Source organism: Musca vetustissima, unplaced genomic scaffold (assembly GCF_032173495.1).
Source record: "Musca vetustissima isolate MV318-11 ecotype Yass unplaced genomic scaffold, APGP_CSIRO_Mvet_v1 utg2671, whole genome shotgun sequence".
Lineage (NCBI taxonomy): Eukaryota > Metazoa > Arthropoda > Insecta > Diptera > Muscidae > Musca > Musca vetustissima.
Window position 1 is genome coordinate 91,060 of NW_026876305.1, and position 20,291 is coordinate 111,350.

Below are 20,291 nucleotides of genomic sequence, written 5' to 3' on the forward strand. Positions count from 1 at the left end.
TTTAGCCGTCACTTGATACTGACACAATAAATCGGCTATATCTTCAAGAGTTCTTGAGATTTTCACTTGAAATTTGGTAGGGACATTCTTGAATTAGTGTAGAATCGAATTAAATCAAAAAAATTTGACCCCGAGAATGGGGGGTCCCCTTAATTTAGATTTGGTAAAAAACTTAGTTGTTGAATCAAATATGAACTATGAACGGCTTGCAATTAAATTGTTTCTATCTTTGAACTTTATTTATGTTAGAAAGAAACATCACGAGGTGTAAAGTTTGGATCTAACTGGTTACTTCCTTCAGGAGTTATCGTGCGCACCAGCCAGGCAGATACGCGAAAACGGATTTAAACTAAGAAAATGTCGATAAGGCACATTTTTTCATATCAAAGCAACCGATTTTAAGTGATTTGCATTCTTTTCAACCGAACGGGTTGTAATTTGGCATTCAACGTTATTTAAGGTTAAAAAAGGTATTCGTAGAATATTTTAAACATAGGTCCATGCTTTGGCCGCCTGTAGAGATTTCGAATTTTGTACAGGTGATGGTATTACTTCTATCGGTCGACGTTTTGGTATAGCTCACATATAACGATACCCCCAATTTTCGTATTTTGAAGCCACATTTTTCAACAGAAAGGGTTGCATTTGGCATTCTGTTTTTTGAAGACCGACATACATCTGTGCAGAAACTGAATAATAAGGTTCCATGTTTTTTTTTCACAGCCAACATATAAAGATTCCGCACCAATACGGAATTTAAACTATTTGCTACATTTTCACAAGAAATGAAGATGTAATTTGGAATTCCGGGGTTTTGGTTGTGGAAATTTATCAGTACAGAAATTGATCAATATTGGTTCATGTATTTTTAAGGTTTTCGTGTTCTTGATGAATGAAGCGCATTTTGGCGATGTTTTGTCCTACCAGCTGAGTCGATCTAGACATGTGTGCCTGCCCGAAATTTTAAATGATGCTCTGGTTATGGTAAGGTCGACGCCTATAATTTTCGATGATGATCAAATGGTATTTCGGGGACGAAATGGACCGAAAACTTAATTGTTGAAATCATGATTATTGTTTTGTATTAGCATTACCACACTAGAGGGCGTAAATCACGCGCTGATAGCTAGTGAATTTTGCTTGAGGCTCCGGTTATGATCAAGGTCGACACATATAATTTTCAGTAGTGCTCAGAAAATACTAAGGGGATAGAAATAAAATGAGCCACAATTATATGTCGAACAGGCTGTTTGATAATTATCGGTAAATATTCAGCGGCTCAATTTCTATCAAGACCTTCCTATGTAAAATTAAAAAAAAAATGTTCACCCCGAGAAAACAAAATTCGGAAATTATGCCCGGGCAAGAAATATTGCCCAGAAAGGAAAAAGAAAGTTAGAGTTCCATGGTAGTTGTGTAGGGTTTCAAATGGTCGTTTCGTATGGTAGAATGTTTAAGGGAACCCCCCCCATTCTCGATTTTAATTTTTCAAGATTTTCAATGGGCTGGTAAATCAATACCAATGCTTGTTAAGGTTTGTTACTATACACATATATAATTGAATATTTAAAATAGAAGAAAAATAATTTACAAAAAATTTTTGTTGTTGTTTTGTTGTTGTTTTTTGTAATTAAAGAAAAGTCCTTATTTTTGATGGCGGGCACGATAACTCCCCAATGGAACATCGGAATCCGAAAATTCCAACGGTGTTAGAACGAGAACAAATCTGGCTCTCGTATGAACTAGGATTATTGACTTCGCTCTAAAATTAACAAAATGGTGGACCTTTGAACAAATATTTTTGGAAAATCGCCGATTTTTTACCAAAACCCAAGTTAAAAAATAAGGAAGATCTTCACCGATTGGCTTTATCCTAGTTCATACTATAGCTATACACTCACAGAGAAACGTATAAAAATTTGAAATCGATTGGGTTATTAGTTTTTGAGTTATCGTGCCCGCCATTCGCAAAAAAATGTTTAGAGAAAAACGCGTTTAAAGTTTGAGAAGCCCTTCAGCCGTCACTTGATGCTGATCTTCAAGAGTTCTTGAGATTTTCATTTGAAATTTTGTAGGCACATTCTATAATTAGTGTAGATTCGAATTATATCAACAAAATTTTTGACCCCGAGAATGGGGGGGGTCCCCTTAAGCCGCATTTTCCAGCCGAAGTGGCTGTATTTTGCCATTTCTGGTAAAAGTATGTTCAAGTTTCTAATAGAAGTTCCTACTCAAGTTTGCAACCTAATAACAGACAAGTTGCAGTAACATAGTCCGAAAAAGAGGTCCAGACCGATTTAAGTTGACCCCATCCATTCTCGATTTCAAATTTCGACAATTTTCAAACGGCTGCCAAATGAGCATACATTATGTTATCCGAACCTCAAAATTTCAACGCAGTTAGAAAAAGTACATATCTGGCCCTGGTAAGAACTAGGATTATTGCAAAATGGAAAATCGCATATTTTCGGCCAAAGACCAATCTGAAAAATAAGGAACATTTTGACCTATTACATATATCTTACTTCATAGAAAAGCTATGTAGGTCCAAAATAACATCTTAAAATTTGGAACGGATTTAATTATTAGTCCTTGAGTTATTGAGTTATTGTGCCCGTCATCCGTCAAAACACTTTATTTGACCGTTACTGGATGTGTGTTAGCATCAAAAAGCGGCTATATCTGCAAGAGTAGATGAGATTTTCAATTGAAATCTTAAGCAGACATTCTTGAGAATTTATGGGTTAATATTAAATAAAATTCAATTTTTTAAACGAGTGGGGGGTAAGGGGTCCAATGCAATTATTTCTGAAGCTCGGATCGGATAAGAAATGTGTAAAAATTCGGTTCAAGTGGCTGAATTTAGTCAGAAGTTAGACATCCATCGGTCTTCTGTGTATCAAAAACTTTATAATTAAATTATATATTTCTACATAGTAGTATCAAATAGTTAATTTATATTCTTAAAACTCAATCCGAAAGTCGAATGAAAGCCTTTTAACACTTCTTTCATTTTAAAATTTAGAATTAAACCAAGATATAACCCTTCAAATCTAAAAAAAAACTCTCAGGGCATCTATATACCTATATACGGCTACCGCTATATACACTCTGTGGCCATTATCTCCAAGACTTCACCTCATCTATAAATATTTCCCGTCCTTCAGCTCGCCTTTAACTATAAAGATATTCTGTCCGAACTATAAATACAACCTTCCCTTGAGCCTGTCTATAAAACCTTACAGCGCTTCAAGATGACTATAATGAAATCTTGGTCTTCCGCTGTGTATAAAAAAAAACCCATGCCCTTCGGCTCGTAGTTCCTAGTTCCTGACTACTTTTCCGTTCGTCCTTAAAGGCGATCGACCTTTCAGCTCGTCTTTGAAAACTCCGAGCCGGGAGATATTCACCTTATCCAATAAGACTTCCTATACTCCAACTCGTCTGTAATGAATTTTCGTCCTTCAGCTAGTCTGTACTGAACACCTCCCTTAGCTCGTCTATAAAGATAAACCTGTGATTTAGTTCGATCATTGAACTCGCTATCGCTCTTCCAAAAGGATGTGTATGTAATATTCCCATGCAATAAAGCATTACTTTCATTTCGATCAAATCCTGCACCTGCAAATATATTTAAATTTGAATATTGTCATCATAACCGCGACGTATTGAAACGAACTTCTAAGCGTATACTATTTCCTCATATGTACTTATGTTCACGCCTGTTCCATTGCTTTCCTGCTACTGTACTTTATAAAATTCCAATAAATTTTGAAAATATATTCCGCTATTCTTATGTGTTTAAGGCGTAAATGATTGACTAAGCACCCACCCACAAAAACCAAAAGACCATTGTCATTCCTTTAGTTTTAGTTAGAATTCCACGGTACCTTCAAAAAACACAGCTCCAATTTCTTTGTTGTTCTACCATTTTTCGTTTGTTGGAATTTTAATGATGACATCCAAATAAAATCGAATGTGGTCATGGATTTCAAACTACTACGAAATGCAGGCGGCATTCCTTCAAAAAACGAACAAACTATGTAGTTCAGTATGTAATTTCTAGCTGGGTGGGAGAATTGACATCGTTTATTATTTTTTGTCTTGACAGAGGACGAACGGACTGCCTGTATTGGCTTGGTAGACGACAATCATTTCGTTGTTGTTTGACACGCCTCATGATGGATTTCCAGGGATATTTATGTACTTCATTTTGGTTTCAGATTTCCAATAGCATCCCAAAAGTGAGAGAGAAAGAGCGATTCACTTGAACACCGTTTGTAATTTTAGGGTGAGTGTGTGTGTGTGCATAAGTGTGAGGGAGTATTACTTCTTCATTCAAGTGCCATGATGGGCTCACTGAAAAACGAGTTCTCGAATTTAGTTTTAAAACTGGCAAAACTAAAAATAGATTATTAATTACTGTTCGTTGGGTTCGACATTTTCCACATAAAACCCCTTGAGAGTTTTAACACCCTTTCGTTCATCCTCCTTCATTTTAATGCCGAACTCTGAAACAAAGTGGGGTAAAACTATAATGTCTTATTTTGAATTTAATTGTTGTTGTTGTTATTTTTGTGTACACGAACCTGCGAACCTTTAAAAATATTAAAATCGCTGTAATGCTATTAAAATTTAATCCTAATACGTATACAGTACTATGTCCTTGTTTACCAATTCCAACATGGCCATGGGTTTTCATTTGTTTTGGTAATGACCTTACGTTACTACTGGCATAGCAGTCACACATACATAGCACGATATGTCCTTTAAAAGAAAACATACTAACATTCGAATACCTACCTACATACATATATTTCGCCATTGGTTCATTGTTTTGTTTTTTAACAAAGCGCCTTACCGCGTGACCCTGTTGAACCGACCAGACAATTAGACCTCACGCAGAAATTGTGTGTGCGTGTGTTTTCCGTTTGTCCTTTTATTTTTGCGCACATATGTTGACCAATAGTTTGGCACCAGAAGAAAAATTCCTATAGCGCAAAATGGAAAATTAACAAAACCAAATCTTTTAGCGCCGTGTATAGCACGAGCGTTAACGAACGTGCTATATTCGAACGTGCTAATATTCTTTAGTTAAGATCTTAGTTTTCCACAGTTAGTTTCTAATTGACTTTTACGCAGGCACTCCTTATTATTCAAAGGAAGCAAACAAGGACTTTCACAATGATTTCTGATACTATTGGAAGTGCTTCTTTTATAAAACATCTTTAAATAAAGACTACAAAGCTACATTCGTAGATTTTTGAAATAAGTTCTGAATGGCTATTAAAGCTATTGGCGCGGTTTCGCCATCTCCACCATAACATCGAGTGCAAATTAAATTTGTCTTTCCGAATAAAGCAGTTTGTCGATTTAGCCATTTCTGTCCGCCTTTATTTTGAGGCCATGATAGAGCTACTACTACGTGGCATGATGTTTTGTATTGAAAGTTATGATATATAGGCCCAACTTCGGTATAGCTCTCCATATACCGATATCACCCTATTTCCACTATTAATGTCGGGTTCTTGGAAGGTGAGAAATATCGTTACGGAAAATTGTTTATATATGTAGGTCCATGTCATACCCTACACAACTATGTTGTCCGGGTATTATAGCTTTGTGTAGCCCCAAGAGTTTTTAACGCCGGATATATTGGTCCTAGACCCACCATTAAGTATACCGATCGTCATATCTCGACTAGCTGAGTCGGTCTAGACATGTGTGCCCGTTCATTATAATTTATAAACATGATGCAGGCCATGTTTATGGACCAATCTTCATGAAAGAAGGGGTTCCGGCCAATAAAGACCCCTATTGTTTTTGGAATAGATCGGTTAATATTTAGGGGATGAAATTGACCAAATACTTAATTTCTGGTCGATCCAGGGACCGCAATTTTGGCCCGACATCGCGAAATTTTACATGAAGAAGGAGATCGGATTGCAGATCGGACCGAAGAATAAGCATGCCTGTTCTGATAAAGATCGGTCATTATTTAGCGGGTCAAAAGGGACATGACCTTTGTATATAAAATTTATATTCCATGGCGTATATATTTACTCCTGAAGGACATAGACTCATGAAGAGGAGGGATTGACCCTTAAGGGAACCCCACCCATTCTCGGTTTTAATTTTTCAAGATTTTCGATGGGCTGGTAAATCAATACCAATGCTTGTTAAGATTTGTAACTTTGCACATATATATTTGGCTCTCGTATGAACTAGGATTATTGACTTCGCTCTAAAATTAACAAAATGGCGGACCTTTGAAAAAATATTTTTGGAAAATCGCCGGTTTTTGACCAAGTTCAATAATAAGGAAGATCTTTACCGATTGGATTTATCCTAGTTCATACGATAGCTTTACACTCACAGAGAAACGTGTAAAAATTTGGAATCGATTGGGTTATTAGTTTTTGAGTTATCGTACCCGCCATTCGCAAAAGAGAAAAACGCGTTTAAAGTTTGAGAAGCCCTTTAGCCGTCACTTGATGCTGACACAATAAATCGGCTATATTTTCAAGAGTTCTTGAGATTTTCACTTGAAATTTTGTAGAGACATTCTTGAATTAGTGTAGAATCGAATTGAAACAAAAAAATTTGACCCCGAGAATGGGGGGGTCCCCTTAAATAAAACTATTCATTATGCTACAACACAGAGCGTTGTTCCAAATTAAATCTCAATTGGACACCAGTTCTTTATTTGGTACACAATTACCATAATTCAGTCGAAAATAAATATAGAAGTAATATTTGCCTCTGAACCAATTTTTACACAACTGAACATTCTAGGCTCAATTTAATACCTTAAGTTAACGCATGTTAGGCTAAACTAACTTTAGAACGTTGTGCAATATGTTGTGTCAATCGGCTTAAATTTGAATCTTTGATACACCATTTGCTAAAAATTGGACGAAAACATATATGTGAGCTATATCTAAATCTGAACCGATTTCAACGAAACTTGACAGACATTGGGCTATTATAACTTCAGTGCGTTGTGCACAATTTTGTGCCAATATGCCTAAATTTGACTCTTTGGTGCACCATTTACTTAAAATCGGACGAAACTATATATGGGAGCTTTAAGTAAATTTGAACCGATTTTTCCCAATTTCAATAGGGTTTGTCCTTGGGCCAAATAAATAAGCTGTGTCAAATTTCATCCAATTCGGATCATAAATGCGAACTGTACTTTGTTTACAATTTAACATGGACAGACAAATAGACGGACAGACACGCATAAATCGACTCAGAAAGTGATTCTATGCATATTCTCAAAAGAAACCATGGGTCCATCTCGTTTTCTTTTGCCAGTTTCAAACAGAAGTCCAAAGACACAATACCCTGTACCACAGTGTGGTAAAGGGTATAAAAATAGACAAAATTAATTTATTTTCGATAAATACTCTCAATTGTTAGGTATGGGACAAATTTCATGTTTATTGCGAGAGTGATTCGATCAATGTACAAAAGACGGTGTTCGCTCAGAAAATGTTGTATGGGGAACTAAGGAATTACTCATTACTAACCCCGAAATCTAATCTTAACATTATTTTCTGTGGGTATGAAAGATTTAAAGATGACTGTAGGGATCATTACAAGTCATTTCGAGGATTGGCTATCTCTTCCCTAAAAGGAAAAATGATAAGATTTAATACTGTCGTATATTTGAAAACCAGAATCGATCGAACATATACTCTATTGATTTATTGATTTAAATGTTTAGTAGACCTGAGATAAACTTGTTCTCCTATATAAATCGCAGAATCATTTACAGCTTTGCCAATAGCATTATCATAGAAATATTATCATATCATCTTCTAGAGCAACCTGGCAACCGCATATCCTCTAACCTACCTCTAAAACTCCACGAATGTTAAAAAAATGTTTATACCGCCCACCATGAGTATGACAATCAAAATATCTAAAATTACCACACTGTGGTACAGGGTATTTTGTCTTTGTGCATATGTTTGTAACAGGCAAAAGGAAACGACATAGAATATATAGAATATAGAATTACTTTCTGGGTTCATGCGTGTCCGTCCGCCTGTTCATGTTAAATTGTAAACAAAGTACAGGTCGCAATTATTATCCGAATGAGATGAAATTTGGCACAAGTAATTTATTTGCCCCAAAGGATGTACCCTATTGAAATTGGTGCAAATCGGTTCAGATTTATAATGGCTAATTACAGTCACTTGTGCGGAAAATATGGGTAACCACAGTGACTAGAACTTGAATGAATCTTTATATGCAAGCTATGTTAAACCAGTAAGGAAAGTAGTAAAGTCGGACGGGGCCGACTATATGATACCCTTCACCACTATGGGTATATTAAAAAGGACTATTAACATGAAATTGGATGAAATAAAATATGTGATATTTATCTAAATGTAAATCTGCCTAGATCTATCTATAAAGTATGTAAATTGACTTCAAACAAATATAAATAGGTCATCCGTTGGTCTATGTCTGTACATCCAGAAAACGCAACTACGTAATTCTATGCTCAATTTTGTACGCTGTGCAAAATTTGATGTCAATCTGACTAACATGAGGAATTTGATGCCCAATTTACTTGAAATCGGGCGAAAATATATATGGAAGCTCTATCCAAATATTAAGCGATTTCAAACAAACTTGTCACAGGTTAGGTTATACTAATTTCAGAACGTTTTGTTCCCATTGGTTCCTTGGTGCGTCAATTACTTAAAATCAATCTATAATAAAAGGGAGCTATATCTAAATCTTTACCGATTTTCACGAAACAATTCAGATATCACTATAGGCTCAATTCAGTACGTTATGCCAAATCTCGTGCAAAACGAAAGATATATAGCGACTTTGGTGCACCATTTACATGAAATCGGACGAAACTATATGTGGAAGCTATATAGAAATCTGGACCGATTTTCACGAAACAAGGCAGACATCACTCTAGGCACAGTTCAGTACGTTATGCCAAATTTCGTACAAACCGAAGGATATATAGGGACTTTGGGGCACCATTTACATGAAATCGGACGAAACTATATATGGGAGCTATATCTAAATCTGAACCGATTTTCACGAAACTTGGCAGACATCATTCTAGGCGTAAATGATTAGGCTGTACCAAATTTCGTGCAAATCGAAAGATATATAGGGACTTTGGGGCACCATGTACATGAAATCGGACGAAACTATATATGGGAGCTATATCTAAATCAGGACCGATTTTCATGAAACTTGGCAGACATCATTCTAGCCTCAATTAAGTACGTTATGCCAAATTTCGTGAAATTCGAAGGATATATATGGACTTTGGGGCACCATTTGCATGAAATCGGACGAAACTATATATGGGAGCTATATCTAAATCTGGACCGATTTTCTCGAAACTTGGCGGACATCACTCTAGGCTGAATTCAGTACGTTATGCCAAATTTCGTGCAAATCAAAAGATATATAGGGACTTTGGGGCACCATTTACATGAAATCGGACGAAACTATATATGGGAGCTATATCTAAATCTGGACCGATTTTTACGAAACTTGGCAGACATCGTTCTAGACCTAAATGATTAGGCTGTACCAAATTTCGTGCAAATCGAAAGATATATAGGGACCGTTTACATTAAATCGGTTAAATATATATATGGGAGCTATATCTAAATCTGAACCGATTTTTCCCAATTTCAATAGGGTTCGTCCTTGGGCCAAATAAGTGACCTATGCTAAATTTCATCCAATTCGGATTATAAATGCGACCTGTACTTTGTTTACAATTTTACATCGACAGACAGACGGACGGACGGACATGCATAAATCGCCTCAGAAAGTGATTCTATGCATATTCTCAAAAGGAACCATGTGTCTATCTCGTTTCCTTTTGCCTGTTACAAACATATGCACAAAGACATAATACCCTGTACCACAGTGTGGTGAAGGGTATAAAAATGATAAGATTTAATACTGTCGTATATTTGAAAACCAGAATCGATCGAACATATACTCTATTGATTTATTGATTTAAATGTTTAGTAGACCTGAAATAAACTTGTTCTCCTATATAAATCGCAGAATCATTTACAGCTTTGCCAATAGCATTATCATAGAAATATTATCATATCATCTTCTAGAGCAACCTGGCAACCGCATATCCTCTAACCTACCTCTAAAACTCCACGACTGTTAAAAAAATGTTTATACCGTCCACCATGAGTATGACAATCAAAATATCTAAAATTACCACACTGTGGTACAGGGTATTTTGTCTTTGTGCCTATGTTTGTAACAGGCAAAAGGAAACGACATAGAATATAGAATTACTTTCTGGGTTCATGCGTGTCCGTCCGCCTGTTCATGTTAAATTGTAAACAAAGTACAGGTCGCAATTATTATCCGAATGAGATGAAATTTGGCACAAGTAATTTATTTGCCCCAAAGGATGTACCCTATTGAAATTGGTGCAAATCGGTTCAGATTTATAATGGCTAATTACAGTCACTTGTGTGGAAAATGAGACTAGAATATGGGTAACCACAGTGACTAGAACTTGAATGAATCTTTATATGCAAGCTATGTTAAAAAATGGACCTATAATGAAAATATGCTGTACAAATTTTCTGTATTTCCAGTTTTCTGAAAAATTTAATATTTTACAAGTCTTCAAAATTATAACATATCCCACCAAAATGTAGAAACTTACTAACATTCCTCTTCAAATTGTAAAACTTCCTCAGTTGTTTTCTCATGTCATCTTATATTAAATTATATTCCAAAGTTCATACATTTATATTCTCTTGTTATAGAGTACAATTTATAATGTCAACTCCTAATATATTAATATACATACATGAGTCATATCTAAAATATATTTACATACATATCCACATATGTACATATCTACTTAATATGTATGTATATGTTAAATGGTACATTAAGACATGGATTTTATTTTGTTTGTAATTGTTATTGCAATTTTTTATAGTTGCCTAGTCAAGCAAATCATTCACTTTTTGTATTTTTAATTCCCTGCATCTTTTCTGCCTCCATTCAACCAATCCAGCCATCAGCAACTCCAAAACAATGTACCCACTCGATAGTGACGTAGACTTGTACATATCTGGAGTGATTGAAATGAAATGTGTAACATCAATTTTTGTCGTGAATTTTTAACATTTATGCGTAGCAAAGAAAGTGACCAGATTTTAGCCAAAAGAATTAGAGAAAAACTGTAATCAATCAAATTGGGTTTCAAATGTTCTAAAAGAGTAGAAAAACATAAAATGGATGGATGTTTATTGATTTAAATCGTATTCTAGTTTTCCTTCATCAACTGCTCCCCCTGCTGATCGTCTTAGTCATATCTCTTTCAGTGTCTCTTAAATAATTTCTTTGATATGGTCACCTTATTCATAATACTCCATGAAAATTCTTATGTGTCAGCTGCTTTATTACCCCAACGAAAATAATGTAAATTCATTGGAGCGTCTTTCTTGTGTTTGTGTGTGTGTGAGCTTTTTGTTGCCATTGCAAGTGGCTGTAATTAAAATCCTTTGATTTTGTATTCAATGTTGTCGTCATGCAACATTGCCTCAGTGCTTACCAATGCCAACTAAGGCAAGGAACAAAGGTCTGATGGGGCGGGTGGAACTTGTCTGTAAATTTATAACATGGTTGCGGGATTATTAAATATTTTTGCAGTTTTGCTTTCCCGCCAAGATTAGCATTAATAGATCTGTTAATGTGTAGGTGTCCCAACAAATAAAACACATATGTCTATGACTAAAGGCGAAAAAGGCATTGACATATATTTCTTTGGAGATTTTGTTGAAATACCTAGCAATGTCGTCAACGTTATGCAAATATGTCCTCAATCCAATGGAAATTAGAGTACCGAATAGTTAGAACTTAAATATGTCACATGTAGTTATGTCAAACGTGGGTCCAGCATTAAAGGAAAAAAATGTAAATTTTATATTATCAGGAAACCAAAAGTTATGATCGAAAAAATAGGGTAGCGAGTTGCCTAGATGAAGAACAAATAAATAGGTAGACCAAAAAGGAAAGTTCAAACGACGGGGCTGACTATACATACATATCCTGTAAATTGAATATATACCATTAAAATGGATTCCGACGAAATTAACTGTGTGATCTACATAGTTATTTAAACAAATTTGAAACAAAACATACACATACTATTCTGAAATCTATGTAAAATTTAATGTCAATCATTTGTATGAAATCGCACAAAATTATTTATGGGAGCTATATGTAAATCTGAACGCATTTGAGGAATATTGGCTGGTATGCTGCAGTACAGTGCGCTGTCCAAAATTTACCTCGGACGAAGAAACACTTATTATTTGTTGCTCAATTTGCATAAACTCGGAGGATAATATACAGCGGTATATCTATATTTGAATATATATTGCAAAATCCAATACACGTTATTCTAGATTCAATTTGGTACGTTGCACATTAACTCGTCCTAATCGGGCAAACTTTAGTTATTTGGTACACCATTTACATGAAATCGGATGGAAATATAAATGAAAGCTATATCTAAACCTAAATCGGTTTCTATCCATACGCAATGCAATATTTCATGTAAATCGAACAAACATAGGCTCCTCGGTGCACCGTTCACATTAAATCGGACACAAAATATATATGGGAGCTATATCTAAATTTGAACCGACTCTATATATCCTTAGATTTGCATGAAATTTGGTATAGCGTACTGAATAAAGTCTAGAATGATGTATGTTAAGTATATATTTTCGTCCGATTCATTGTAAATGTTTCATCAAAGTCCATCGCCCAGGAGCTAAAAATCGACCATAAAACTGTTAAAAACAATTTACACAAAGCTGGATTCAAAGAGAAGCTCGATATTTGGGTACTACACCAATTAACAGAAAACAATAGGATGGATCGAATTTCCATTTCAATTTCTTAAACGGATGGTGACTGGAAATGAGAAATGGATCACATACGATAACCCTGTGTGAAAACTATCGTGGTCAAAGAGCGGTGAAGCACCTCAAACGACGGCCAAATCAGGACTAACGGCCAGGAAATTTCTGCTATGCATTTGGTGGGACTGGAATGGGATTATTTATTATGAGTTGCTTCCATATGGCTAAACGCTAAATTCTGATCTCTACTGTCAACAACTAGACCGTCTGAAGATAGCTATTGTAACGGCCAGAATTAGCCATCAGGAGAGGAGTCTTGTTACACCAGGACAATGCTAGGCCACACACATCTACAGTGACTCGCCAGAAACTTCGGAGCCTGGTTGGGAAGTTTTACTGCATCCGCAATACAGTCCGGTCTTGGCACCAAGCAATCATCATATTTTTCTTGCATTGCAAAATTTCTTTAATGATAAAAAATGGTATCTAGGGAGGATTGTGAAAATCGACTACTTGAGTTTTTTGAAAATAGAGAGCAGGACTTCTATGTTATGAAGTTACCTTTAAAATGGCAACAAATCATACTATAAAACGATGCATATTTGATCCAAATCGGACATTCCGAAGCATGTTAAATAAAGTACTATAGTTCATATATAAAATTATGGATTTATTTTCCACAGCCTAATATATCAAAATCTGAACCGATTTCAACAAAAGTTCGTATACATCAATCTGGGACTAATTTAGTACCCTATGCTAAATTTTATATCAATCGGACGAATATTGTGAGTTTGGTACACCTTTTCTATAAATATGGGAGCTACATTTAAATGTGGACCGGTTTTTCCCAATTTCAATAGGGTGCATCCTTGGGACAAATTTAATCCAATTCGGATCATAAATGCGACCTGTACTTTGTTTAAAATTTAACATGGACAGACGGACATGCATAATTCGACTCAGAGAGCGATTCTATGCATATTTTCAAAAGGAACCATGTCTCTATCTCCTTTCCTTTTGCCACCACAGTGTGGTAGAGGGAATAAAAATTAGGTCAAATTGGAATTATGATTGTGTTATTTACTGGAATAGAATACAAACATACAATTATTTATATATATTTCATTAAACTAACGTACAACATAAACAATTATTTTTTATTGGGTGATGGTCAGACGTCAGTTGGTCTTGTGTTGTGTTTTTAAAGAATATATGAGGGAATAAAAAACAAATACATAAAATTACTCACCCAAAAAATAACATCAACTACTGGTAACTGAGAATTTCAGTTAAAATAAACAAAAAAACATAAAAACCGATTCCGCCTCAAATCGGAGCAAATATAATAAAAAATACGACAATGCGAAATGCCAAACTAAAACATTTAGTTTCAAAGAAGACAATGATCACCCAAAACAAAAACATAACGACAACGACGATGTTTTATATTTGTTTATTTATTTTAGAAGGAAGAAAACGTGGACCCTAATAAAGTGTGACCCACAGTACAACAACAATTGAATTCCAAAGGGGCAAAGTATTTGCTTGAATTCATCATCATCAAAAATGAATATTCGGCAGCGTATTCACCAACTCTACATCTTCATATTAAACATGTAAGTACTTGAGTTGAAAACTGAAGATCCTATGTCTGGCCGATCGACAGAATATTGTTATTGGTTAATGTTGGAAATTGGTTAATCACATGGCCAGCCTCACCCATTTATGCAGCGTTGCTTACTGATTTATAATAAAAATTGCAATTATTTTTTTCAGTCGTGTATTCCATTTAGCACACATGGATCTGGAAGCTCCATTGCCGAAGACCCGAGACGCCACCACATACATTGTTCGTGGCATGAGCATTATTGGTTATTTGCCAATTGAGAACTACAAAGCGGCCTTTTATTTATGGTCATGTTTTGTCAATTTCTTTGTCACCATTTATATGCCAATTGGCTTCCTAATGAGTTTCCTGCTACGCCTGAGCACCTTCAGTCCCAGCGATTTCTTTACATCCTTGCAAATATGGATCAACTGCATTGGTTGCAGTCTCAAAATGTTCGTTTTCTTATTTTTGTATCGACGTCTTATCGAAGGGCGGAAATTTATGGATCGTCTTGATGTACGTATCAATAACGATGAAGATCGCTTACAAATTCGTGAGACTGTTGCATTTTCAAATCGTTCGCTGACGTGTTATGCCGCCCTGTATTTGTCCTATGCGAGTAGTACATTTTTGGTAGCCGTCATTAATGATAAGCCTCCATATCAGGTGTTTAATCCATTTTTCCATTGGAAAGATGATGCCTTGAAATTTTCCATTCAGGCTGGTTGCGAATATCTGATGATTGCCTTTCACTGCTTTCAACAGGCATTGCTAGATTCATATCCGGTTATTTATATCACTATAATACGAACACATTTACATATTTTAACGAGACGTATATCGCGATTGGGTAATATTTCCGAAATGACCAGTGATCAACGTTATGAGGAATTGGTACAATGTGTATTGGATCACAAGAATATTATGGGGTAAGTACAACATAAAATTCCGACAAAAAATTTCTATTCAGCGTAGCAGAATATCAATTTTCCATAGAAAATTTCTATTCAGCGTGGCTAAACATCATTTTCCTCATCATCTTTTGTATTCAGCCTGGCTGAATAGCATTTTACTATAGAAAATTTCTATTCAGACTGACTGAATATCATTCATCTTCGCTGAATAGCATTTTCTGATACAACATATCTATTCAGCCTGGCTGAATATCATATTCTAATACCAGAAAATTTCTATTCATCCTGGCTGAATATCATTTTCTAATAGAAAATTTCTATTCAGCCGGGCTGAATATCATATTATAATACCAAAAAATTTCTATTCAGCCAGGCTGAATATCATTTTCCTATTGAAAATTTCTATTTAGGCAGGCTGAATATAATTTTCCTATTGAAAATTCCTATTCAGGCAGGCTGAATATCATTTTCCTATCGAAAATTGCTATTCAGCCAGGCTGAATATCATTTTCCTATCGAAAATTGCTATTCAGCCAGGCTGAATATCATTTTCCTATCGAAAATTGCCATTCAGCCTGGCTGAATATCATTTTCCTATCGAAAATTTCTATTCATCCAGGCTGAATATCATTTTCCTACCGAAAATTTCTATTCAGCCAGGCTGAATATCATTTTCCTATTGAAAATTTCTATTCAGCCAGACTGAATATCATTTTCTTATAGAAAATTTCTATTTAGCCAGGCTGAATATCATTTTCTGATAGAAAAATTCTATTCAGCCAGTCTGAATACCATTTTCTAATAGAAAATTTTTATTCAGACTGGCTGAATATCATTTTCTGATAGAAAAATTCTATTCAGACATGCTGAATATGATTTTCTGATAGAAAATTTTTATTCAGACTGGCTGAATATCATTTTCTGATAGAAAAATTGCTATTCAGCCAGGTTGAATGTCATTTCCTGATAAAAAAAATTTGTATTCAGCCTGGCTGAATATTATTTTGAAATTGAAAATTTAAATTTCCTATTTTGACATTATAAATATTCCTTTTATTGACTTGCCTCTTTTTTTCCAGGTTATACAACATATTCTGCCCTGTCATATCTGGCACAATGTTTGTTCAATTTCTCATTATTGGCCTCATCTTGGGTATCACCACGCTACACATTTTTCTCTTTGCTGATCGTTTGGCTGTCATAGCATCCCTCTTCTATGTGGCATCGATATTGGCCGAAACATTTCCCTGCAGTTTCCTAGCCAATTGTCTTATGGACGATAGTGATAGCATTTCATTGGCCATATTTCATTCGGCATGGCATAACGAGGAACCGCGTTACAAGCAAATGATTTGTTTTTTCCTACAACACACCCAGAAGACACTGATTTTGACGGCGATGAAAATCTTTCCCATCACACTGAATTCCAACATAAATGTAAGAGACGTCGCAATGAAATTTGAGATACAAAGAGTTTTCCCCCGAAATATGAATTTGATTTACAGGTTGTAAAATTTGCCTTTTCCGTCTACACAATGATGAAGCAAATGGGATTTGGCCAAAATCTGAAAAATGTTGTCGGTGGCGATTTGTAAATTCGAATGGCAGCAGACGAAAAGACAAGCCATAAAAACGTTTATGATTATGGATGGATTATAAAATATTGAAATTTTAATTTTAAAATTTAGATTTGTGGTTCACTTGTTCACACTCACACAACTGCACATGTTGTATTCTGTCAAAAGGGGTGGGGATTTTATATTCCCCTTTACTTGCAGACAGACACATAGATTCGTAAAAATCTCACTAAAACATATAACAAACAAATTAATTAGAGCTAGGAGATAGGAAGGGAGCTGAGTACCCTCCCCCTCTCCTAGCCATCTGCAACCTTTTCTCCTATAAATAGTGGAACTAAAAATAAAAAAAGTTTACAATTTTAGATTTATCGGAAAATCCTTCTAGTCACTCACATACTGTTTGAAAAAAAATAATTCTCATCGTTTTCACACCACACACTACCATGAAGATTAATTTCATTTCTATTATTCTAAGATGGAATAGCATGAAGATCGCATAATTATTGTTGTTTAGTGTTGAGAGCACATCTGTTGCAAGAGGCTCCCACAGATCCATTGGAATGGAATTATTACTTGACAGTGACGACAAACATCAGCTACTCTAACATCACAATCGAACCACCAGTAGCGAACACTTGCTTGCACGCCAAAAAATCTCTGTGGCCTTAAAAGACCATTTTATACACAGTGACTTTAGAATATTATTTTAACAAATAAAAAATATAAAGAAGCTCAAGAGTTGGCTTTCTTTTCTTCGTTAAAATATCAGTCTGGTTTATTGAAATATGTTTGTGAAAATCTTTAAACAGCAGAACTTTATAAAAATGTGTAATATAGAAAACTGGATTCAATCCAGTCTTTGAATTTTCTTGGTCCTTCTCCCCGGAGAATACGCTTGGGAATATCTTGAAGTGTCTTCTATTGCTTGAAGATCTCCGCAAAGATCTTCCATCTGTCTTTGTAGAAGAATTCCTTAAAGGTCTTCTATATAAGGCCCGTGAATAGGTATTTTATACGTAGAATACTTCATCATATGTCTTCAATACTTAGAAGATCTCCTTACTAATCTTCGGAAGGAATACCCTATGGAAGTTCCTTTATATATTGAAAACCTCATAAAAGGTTCTTTATCTATAGCCTATCTTTGAAGATTTTGCATGTTTACCCTGAAAGAACTTGTGACGAACTGACTGATTTAAATCATAAAACCTAATAAAATAAATAGACAGTTGATCACTGTCCAAGAAATCTAGTTAGAACCTCACACCAGAATCTGACTCCAATAAATAACCAGACTCCAGTGTGACTCAATAATATGGGCGTTTTCTATATAAAAGTTGGTTAAGAGGGTCGTATGAACCACATATTCGAAGAATTCAGAATGCAGTACAACGGGAAAAAGATACTACTCCCGCCAAATCTTAAGCAAGTAAACGATATAAGAAGAATATCACATCACCATGATGCTTTAAGTCTTACAGGTAACTAAAAGTGCAAGTTTATGTGTCACATTATTTTTTAGAATAATATACACCTTTATATTTCCCCAACAGATTTCAACACTTCTGGGATGATAGATACGTCTTGTTTCATGGCACCAAACGAGTTATGGAGCACAACACACCATCACAATTGGATGCAACTCAAGAGCGAGATACACCTTCTGAAAAATCAAAAATAACAAAAAATAACGATTGAAAACTTATCGTGCTGGATCTAAGTTTGAATGACGTATGTCAAGTTTACTATAAATCGAACCGAAGTGAGTCTCAAATTACTTGTGTTAAGGTTCAGATATACATAATCCGTACATCCGTCATATTCCAGAAAAATTACTCATGGAAAAACATTAAGTGACACTTCAAATGACACAACAGTTCGAATATAAAGCACTACTATATCATTTTTTGATCACATCATGTACATATCCAAAGTGGTGTAAGCTGCCACATAGTCGGCCAGGTCCGACTTTTGTACTTTCCTTACTGATTTAAAACAGATAAACCTTTGGTGGGCGGAAAACTTTTTTGTTAGTTTTATTTCTGGTCGCTCTAGAGGCCATAATTATCACCCGAACATCACGTAATTTTACATAGAGAAAGGGACCTGATCAAGGAATAAGTATGACCCTTTTTATGATAATCGGTCTGTATTAGCGGCTCAAATAGACTCAGTCTTTTGTGTGAAAAATGTGCATTCTATGGCGTATATTTTTATTCCTGAAGGGCATAGACCGGAGAAGTTGACAGTATATCCAATAGGAATGGTTGTCTTTTATATAAATACCAATTATATTTGTTAACTTCACCACAGGGTATCATGTCTATGTACATATGTTTGTAACAAGCAAAATGAAATGAGAGAAACATATGGTTCCTTTTTATAATATGCATAGAATCATTTTCTGAGTCGATTTATGCAGGTCCGTCTATCTGTCCATGTTAAATTGTAATCAAAGTACAGGTCGCAATTTATGATCCGAATGAAATGAAATTTGGCACATCTCATTTATTTGGCCCAAGTTCGAATCCTATTGGGAAAATCGGTTCAGGCTTAGATATAGCTCCCATATGGACTGAAGCTAAAAATTGACAATATAACTATTCGTTCCAAGGTTCCACGATTAAAGCTCGTTGGAATCGGTTCAGATTTAGATATAGCTCTCATATAAATTTTCGTACGATTTTATGTAAAACTTTTAAGTAAGCCACAACATTCACAACGTATCGGAATGGATCTGAAATAACGCCTGGCAAGTTTAGATGAAATCCACTTGTTCTGACTGACTGGTGTAGCTTCAATGTTTGACTTTTAAGGCTTTATTTTAATCAGAAATAGATTTTTATACCCTTCAACACACAGTGGTACAGGTTATTATGTCTTTGTGCATATGTTATAAGAGGCAAAAAAAATCGAGATAGACTCATAGTTCCTTTTGAATATGCCTAGAATTACTCTCTGTGTCGATGTATGCATGCCCGTAATTCCGCCTGCATGTCCGTCCGTGTATTTTTGTGAACAAAGTACAGGTCGCATTTGTGATCCGATTTGGATGAAATTTGGCACATATCACTTATTTGGCTCAAGGACGAACCCTATCGAAATGGACGAAAATCTGTTCGAATTTAGATATAGCTCCCATATATAGTTTTGTCCGATTTTATGTAAATGGTGCACCAAACTCCCAATATTGGTCCGATTGAGACAAAATTTTGCACAGAGTACCTACTGAATTGGGTCTAGATTGGTATATGTCACGTTTTGTTGA

The 20,291-nt window shown here is 35.2% G+C and overlaps 1 protein-coding gene across 1 annotated transcript; it reads left to right on the forward strand.

Moving 5' to 3' along the window:
• Positions 1 to 14,697: 14,697 nt before the first annotated feature.
• LOC133338834 (odorant receptor 42a-like) lies at positions 14,698 to 17,056 on the forward strand (the record flags this gene model as incomplete). The annotated part of the gene is made up of 3 exons (XM_061546942.1): positions 14,698 to 15,458; positions 16,523 to 16,880; positions 16,949 to 17,056. Coding segments are annotated over 3 exons (1,209 nt in total), but the record flags the coding sequence as incomplete, so codon positions are not given.
• Positions 17,057 to 20,291: the final 3,235 nt, after the last annotated feature.